General features: G+C 49.9%; 1 protein-coding gene across 1 annotated transcript; it reads right to left on the minus strand.

The window, feature by feature from the left end:
- Nucleotides 1–2,130: 2,130 nt before the first annotated feature.
- On the minus strand, nt 2,131–7,559 carry APOBEC3H (apolipoprotein B mRNA editing enzyme catalytic subunit 3H). Its single transcript, XM_040233320.1, has 5 exons — nt 7,399–7,559; nt 4,676–4,832; nt 3,489–3,756; nt 3,117–3,232; nt 2,131–2,381 (listed from the first exon to the last, which is right to left on the minus strand). The coding sequence occupies exons 1-5, from the start codon at nt 7,464–7,466 to the stop codon at nt 2,370–2,372; spliced, it is 621 nt and encodes a 206-aa protein (XP_040089254.1). The 5' UTR covers nt 7,467–7,559; the 3' UTR covers nt 2,131–2,369.
- Nucleotides 7,560–7,973: the final 414 nt, after the last annotated feature.

Raw genomic sequence — 7,973 nt, forward strand, 5'->3', positions numbered from 1 at the left:
CCTCGAACCAACTTAGCCTGTGAGCTGTAATTACTGAGGCCTGTGCAACTATGTCTGTGTTCCGTAACAGAAGAAATCACTGCAAAGAGAAACCTGAGTACCACAATGAAGAGTAGCATCCACTTGCTGCAACTACTAAAGAAAGCCCGCCTGCAGCAATGAAAACCCAATGCAGCCAACAATTAATTAATTAAAAATTTTAAAATTGGGGACTTCCTCAATCCAGTGGTAGGACTCCATATTCCCAATGCAGGGGGCCCAGGTTTGACCCTTGGTTGGAGAACCACATCCCACATGCTGCAGCCAAGAGTTCGCATGCCGCAAACAAAAAGATTCCGCATGTCACAACTAAGGACCGAAAACCAAACAAATTAATTTTTTTTTAAAAAGTAAAGCCTGTACAACAGAGTTGGAGAACAAAGCTCTACACCAGTTAATTTCTAATAAAGATTCAGTCAGTTCAGTCACTCAGTTGTGTCCAACTCTTTTCAACCCCATGGACTGCAGCACGCCAGGCTTCCCTGTCCGTCACCAACTCCTGGAGCTTACTCAAACTCATGTCCATTGCATCAGTGATGCCATCCAACCATCTCATCCTCTGTTGTCCCCTTCTCCTCCTGCCTTCAATCTTTTCCAGCATCAGGGTCTTTTCCAGTGAGTCAGTTCTTTGCATCAGATGGCCAAAGTATTAGAGTTTCAGCATCAGTCCTTCCAATGAATATTCAGGACTGATTTCCTTTAGGATTGACTGATTGGATCTCCTTGCAGTCCAAGGGACTCTCAAGAGTCTTTTCCAATATCACAGTTCAAAAGCATCAACTCTTTGGCGTTCAGCTTTCTTTTTTAGCTGTTATTTTTAAAAAATTTTAATTGTATAAAGTTTAATTTGCCTGATATCTTTTTGTTCATCCCTTTGTCTTTTTGTTCATCCCTTTATTTCCAAGCTCTATCACTTAAAGAGTATTTTTTTTTTTTTGTAAGCAGCGTGGAAATGTTTATTCTGTTCACATTTTGTGTTGTGTTAGTTGCTCAATCGTGTCCGATTCCTTGCGACCCCATTTGACTGTAGCCCACCAGTCTCCTCTGTCCATGGAATTTTCCAGGCAAGAATACTGGAAGCAGGTTGCCATTCCCTTCTTCAGGGGATCTTCCCAACCCAGGAATCGAACCTATTATGCATTACGGGCAAATTATTGACCATCTGAGCCACCAGGAAAGCCCCTCTGTTCACATTCAGTGTAATACATTAGATTTTACTCTTCTCATCTTCTGCTGTGTTCATTATTTATTGTAACTGTTTCCAGTCCCTTTCCTCCATCCTGATGGGACTGTTGGCAGTGGGGGCAGTCGAAGCAGGGATTCTTTGTTAGTATCCAGCTGCTGTGGGTAAAGCATGTCATCATCAGCAGTCCTGGTCACTAGACCAGCTAGCAGCATAGTCTGGAGGCTTCCTGGCAGTGAAGCCTCCAAATCTAGTTCCTCGTCTTTCCTAGAGATCCTGTGAACCATCCAACACCATTCTCTTAAATGTTTTTTCTGTTTCAATTGGCTGGAGATGCCTGTTGCTTCAACCAAGAACACGAAAACACAGTTTCAAGTGTGTTGTTTTCCCAGTCAAGTCTGTGGTCAACTTCATGCGATGAAGTTTTACTTTACTTATTAACAACATTCGATTTATTATTTTACTTGGCTGTGCCAGGTCATAGTTGTAACATATGGGGTCTTTTGGTTTCGGCTTGCAGGATCTTTAGTTGTGGCATGTGGGATCTCGTTGTCCCCTGACCAGGGCTCAAACCCTGGCCCCTTGCATTGGGAGCAAGGAGTCTTAGCCACTGGCCCCCCAGGGAAGTCCTTATCTTATTTATTTAGACAAATGTTAGATACAGAGGAGGAATAGAGCATAGTTGGACCACAAAATGATCCCACTATTCCAGACTCTACTAGGAATTCTAAAGCAAATTTTTCCTTAGTGCTGTACCACTAAAGTTCTTTGTGAACGTGACCGTGAAGTCGTTCAGTCATGTCCGACTCTTTGCGACTCCATAGACTGTAGCCTACCAGGCTCCTCTCATCGTTTAATGAAGGAAAGACTAATCCTAATCTAACCCTTTTAGAAAGTAAAGTTTTACAGACTTTCAAATTGTCTTTATTTATTTATTTTTTCAATTAAAAAATATTTTCCCACTTAGAAAACTGAAGAAAGGACTCTGGACTTGGGAGAGGGTCAGGCATGCCCGTGGAGCTTGTTACTCGATCTGGAGAGTCAGCAGTTCATGAAGCATTGAGATGCCCCAGGAACTGTTATCTTGAGTCACTTCTTAATGACAAAGGGGATGAGAGTCTGATGCTCAAGCCTCTGAAGATCTTTTCTAAGTCGGGGCCTGTGAGAGAGGAATGAGAAAGCTTTGATTGGCAGGAAACTGTGAGGGAGGTAGGGGAGGAGAGGGGATGCTGAAAATGCAGGGACTGGAAATGCGAAGGGAAAGAACGGACTCAAGTGTGCCCTAGAGGCCTGGAGGGAAACAGAGCGCTAATGAGAATTTATTAAGGGGCTTCCTTGGTGGTCCAGTGATACAGAGTCTGCCTTCCCATGCAGGAGACTCGAGTTCGAACCCTGGTAAAGGAATTAATATCTCACATGCTGCAGGGCATCTAAGAGGCTGTGTGCCACAAAGAAGTGTCAGTCACTCAGTCGTGTCCAACTCTTTGCAGCCCCATGGACTGTAGTCCACAGTAGCCTGCCAGGCTCCTCTGTCCATGGACTTATCCAGGCAGGAACACGGGAGTGGCTAGCCATTCCCTTCTCCAGGGGATCTTCCTGACCCAGGGATCACATCCAGATCTCCTGCATCGCAGGCAGACTCTTTACTATCTGAACCATCGGGGAAGCCACAAAGAAGACGACGCAAACAAACAAACAGAAAGGGTCTATCGAGAGGGACATGGAAGGACCTGCAAGCGCCTGGGAGAGGGAGCCGAGAGGAGGTGTCATGAGAAAAGAGAAAGGGGTGGGGGTGGGAGCCAGCAAGGAGAGGACAGAAGGCAGAAGTGGGGAGGCTGAAGCTGGGAAGGGAGTGGGGGAGAGGCCAGGGCCTGCCTCGGGGCCAGCTTCTCACTGTCAAGATCCTCTGGAGCCTTCGCCTTATGCTAGCACTGTATTGCTCCAGCTTGTCCCAGGGCTGGAAGGGCCTCAGCTGGTTGTCCACAAACTGCTCCCAGCAGTCTTCAAACTCTTGAGATATTAGAGAGAGAAATAGAGTCAGGCCCCAAGGGCAGAGGAGCAGCAAGCAACCGGGTTCCCGCCTTCCTTCCCCCTTCTTTCTCTTCCTCTCCCTGGAATTTCACCTTCCAGGTGGTATCACACCTTGAGTCCCAGCTGGGCCTGCATCCTTCCTGCCCAGCCTCCTCTCTTCTCTCCCACTCAGTGGCTTTCGTACTTGGAACTTGCAGAACCTCCAGGCTACTGACAGCTCTGTCTCTCTTCCTACCTGTGTGGGTCATGACAGCCACTGAGATCCCAGCTTTCTGCAGCTTCTGCAGCCCCCTCCAAAACTTCTTGATCCAGTGGAAGTACAGGCGGGAGGCAAAGATCTGCAGGTTCAGATGGTCATTCCTGGTGATGAAATCGACCAGCTCCCTGGCACAGTTCGGGCAAGGGCTCCATGTGATATAGCAGATGATTTTGTAGCTCTGGCTCGGGTTCAGACTCAGTGAGTTGATCTTGTCAATAAAGCGAATTTCTGCATGCCGCTGCTTCTGGAAAGGGTATCAGACAGAGAGCAGGAAGGGCTGGTTAGAAGGCAGAGGCCAGACGTTACACATGGAGGGTGAAGTTGGGGATGAGGGGCTCTATCCTGTGAACTTTCCAGTATGTGAGCTTGCCGATAGCACAAGGAAAGAACCTCCTTTTGCTCATTATGTATTCCTTCACTCACTCACTCACTCATCCATTAACCCCACATATCTGTATCCTGATCAGTATCTGATGAGGGTCCTTGTGACCAGAGGAGATGGGTTGTAGACCAGACACCCCCAGGGCTTCGTAGTTATTTAGTCACTAAGTCGTGTCTAACTCTTTGCGACCCCATGGACTATATATAGCCCACCAGTCACCTCTGTCCATGGGATTTCCCAAGCAAGGATACTGGAGTGGGTTGCCATTCTCTTCTCCAGGGGATCTCCCCAACCCAGGGATCAAACCCGCGTCTTCTGTGTTGGCAGGTGGATTCTTTACCACTGAGCCACCAGGTAAAGTGTGAGCTGATGTTTGGACACAATCAGGAGGTTGTCTGGAGATGTTTGAACCTGAGGGTACCAAGGAGCAGGTCAGGGAGGGAGACAGGAAGAACAGACAGGTAGAAAGGTGAGCAGAAAGGCAGAAATGTGACGGAGATCTTGAGGGTGAGGTTAGGTGCTCAGTCCTTGGAAGAGCTCTTGGCTTCCCGGAGTGATGACTGAGCTGAGCCCTGGAGGATGAGAAAACACGAACTTCTCAAAAAGGAGCAGGAAGACTTTGTGCTGGAGGGAAGGGCTTCTGTGGTGGCCTGGGGAGGGGGAAGAAGGTGGAGCGTTCCCGGAAAGCTGGGTTAACTCAGCCTCTGCTGAGCCTTGGGATCCCCCTGCATGGATGGGGTCAGCCTCTGCCTGCCCTGCACCTGGAGGACCCACTTGGCACCTTGTTTCGGAAGCAGCCTCTGTCAATTGTCAAGTCGTCAAACTGCTTCAGCTGGTAGCACAGGTAAGTCTTCCTCCGGTAGTAAGGTGCTGGGACCCGGGGCTGGTTGCCAAACTGCTGCTTGAACAGAGTTTCTCTTAGCAGATTCATTGTGTTTCTGTGCAACAAGGAAGGAGAAAATCCAAGATGCAGAGAGTGTTCTTTCTCTGGCGTCACCCTAGGCTCGGTTACATTCTGAACCCGATTCCCTGGGCTCGCCTGGGCCCTTAAGGGGAAGTATGGGAGGGTCTCTTCCTTCTTGGCTGACCAGGGGGACCGGGGAGGGAGACGAAGAGCGTGAGTTCTCCCACCTCAGAGACCACCTCCCACCTCTGGCCTGAAAGAGATCCCCCCATTCCAGCCCATGCTAGAGGACACTGCAGGTAGGATGCCTGGGCTGGGGTGGGGCAGGGCTGCCCCGAGAACTGAACGCGGCATGTCCTTCCTCGGCTCTCACGTCTTTGTCTTGAGCCCCAGACCCCTCTGTGTAGGTCCCACAAGCACCTCAATCCCGTGTCTAATATCAGAACCCCTTCTCTTTGGGGAGTGGGGGGATGGAAGCTGGTGTTTTCCCTTTAACTCTTTGTGCTCTTGGCTGAAGTGTGTGTATCACACTTCTGTCTGTAGAAAGAGCACAGAGGTACATGACCAGGAAAACCTGCTGTCACCAAGGCCGTGTTGCAACAGACACTTTTGGTGGAAGCACTCACTTAGCTTTTTCTCCCCCCGCCCATTGTGCTGTACTCTGTAAAGTATTTTATTTTGTATCTTGCTTTCCTTCATGTAATACATTGCAAAGGGGCCCAGCCCATGTGGAAATGCAGAACCACCAGGTTCTAGTATGTGAGCTTGCCCACAGCACAAGGAAAGAACCTCCTTCTTTCCTTCATTAGGTACTCCTTCACTCACTCACTCATTCATTAACCCCACACTCCTCAAGCATCTGTATCTTGATCAGAATCCAATCAGGGTGCCTGAGGCCAGAGGAGATGGGTTGTAGACCAGACACCCCTAGGGCTTCAGAGTTGTTTAGTCACTAAGTCGTGTCTGACTCTTTGTGACCCCATAGACTGTAGCCTGCCAGGCTCCTCTGTCCATGGGATTTCAATAAACCCCATTTCTTTTCAATAAATGCTGCTGGCTTTGCACAAATTGAAGCAGGTGGATACAACCAGGAGCCTTCCTGCCAGACCCCAGGGAGGTGTAGGAAGACACGCTCTGGTCAGAGCCCCACTGCAAGTGGACACTCAAGGCCAAGCAGATGCCAACCTGAACAAGCCTGGGAGGCTTGATGGCCTCAGACCACTGTCCTTTTAGACCCGCCATCCACGGTAATGTCACGTGGCCTATCATCGCGTCAGACACAGGTGACCTCAGAGCATCGGAACGGGCATCTGGACACAGGAACCAAACCAAGGATGCCCTCACAGCCTGGACCCTGGGTGGTAACATTATGCCTACAAGGCCGGAAACGCTTTGCCATATTTCCTGCTGACTCACTCAAATACCACCAGTTCCACCAATGAAAAACCATTTCTGGTATCTGGTATTCTAATTAGCAAAGCCACAGATTTCACCAGTGGAAACCTATCTCATCAATGGAAACCTAACATCCCTCGTGTTAATCAGTAAAACTTTAGATGGATTTGGAGAACAACTGCTAAAGAGACCATCTCTGGACTGTGACCTTTTGTTACCTGCCACTGACCTCCCCTAAAGTTCATACTCCCGCTGAGGGGAACTGGCGGCCAGATTAGAAGGGAAATCCCATTTGCAGCACATCTAAGACAACCACTGCCCCGTCTGCCCAGAGTCTTCCTGATTTTAGCCCTGAAGTCTCCATGTTCTGGGAAACTCCCCTCCTGGGGACACCCAGACAACTCAAGGCTTAGACCCTTCACATTTCAGACAAGAGGACTTATCTTCATAGCACGTATGTTGCACCTTGACCTTGAATAGCTAAAACTGTAGGTGTGACAGAAACAAACTTTAAGAAGTATTTAAAGACCAATTGAATTTTTCACACTTGGTAGTGTCTTCATGGGAAATGAGTTATCTTCTTATCTTGGAGAGTTTTCCCTCCACAGAGCAGAAATCAGAGTATTCTTTTGCAAAATTGTGCCTTTAAAATAGTTTTACAAAAATGCTTTTGTAGCTGACTCCAGACATTGTTTCAATCATCCTTGAACCTAAAGTCTAGGATTGAGGGTGCACAGAAAGCTTCAGGAAGACCTGGGGGCCATGTCTATAGGATATGGCCAGGGCCAGAGAGATGGCCAGGGACACAGACAGACAGGCTGTGGTGGGGCGGGGCTGGGAGGCCTGAGGCAAGAGGAGGAACAGAAGTGGAGCCCTGCAGGGAAAGAGCCAGACAGAGAACCCAGGGCTGGGAGTGGATGGTGGCAGAGCCCGAGGCTCAGAGAAGAACTGGCATCGATACCTGGTCCCCGCAGCCTGGCTCCAGCCCCCTTGGCAGTCTCGGCTTGCCCTGGCACTGGGCTGTCTGGCTCCACCTCCCTCTCAGCAGGCTGCCCTTGGCCTTGGGAGAGCCCCTTATCTGAGAATGTTCCCCCACAGCTTTCTGAGTGGCAGATACCCTTCTAGCCTGGAGAAGCCGAGGTGGGAAGTCCTAGGCTGGTTTTCTTTTTCTCCATCCTCTTCCTCCTGCCGGGCTCTTGACTTACCTGGTTTGGGGAGTCCAAACACAATCGCCTTGCCCAGGAAGGCCTGATCCAGCCCAGCCCTCTGTCATAGACACTCCCAGGACCCTTGCTTTTAGGACAGCGCCTGATCTGAAAGCGACCTCCCAGCCATCTCAGCCAAGGCCCCACTCTCTTCCTGTTTTGGCACCAGGGGTGGGAGGGCCCCGGGGTGCTTTGCTTCCTCAGGCTCAGACCCACCCTCTCTGGGGCCCTCCCTCTTGGCAGAGCCCAGCCTCTGATGGACTGACATTACTGCCAAGGAGAAACAAAAAGTAAAGATGCTGGCGAGGGGCTGGGCCAGGCCCTGGCTGTAGAGAGCAGGACAGAGGTTGTTCCCACTGGGGGAGGGGCAGGCTGGTGCTCTCTCCACCCTACCCCAGCTTGGCACTTTGTTGTCATTTAGTACCCTGGCAAGACTCTGGGCAGGATGGAAAAGGAGCACTGGGGGTCAGCACTCCAGATTTTCATCTCCAGCACTGTGTTGGGCAGATCTGTGCACCATCAGCCACCCCAGCGCCCCAACAGCCTCAAGCAGGGAGGATTGTTATCCTGACATT

The sequence above is a fragment of the Oryx dammah genome, unplaced genomic scaffold (assembly GCF_014754425.2).
Source record: "Oryx dammah isolate SB20612 unplaced genomic scaffold, SCBI_Odam_1.1 HiC_scaffold_29, whole genome shotgun sequence".
NCBI lineage: Eukaryota > Metazoa > Chordata > Mammalia > Artiodactyla > Bovidae > Oryx > Oryx dammah.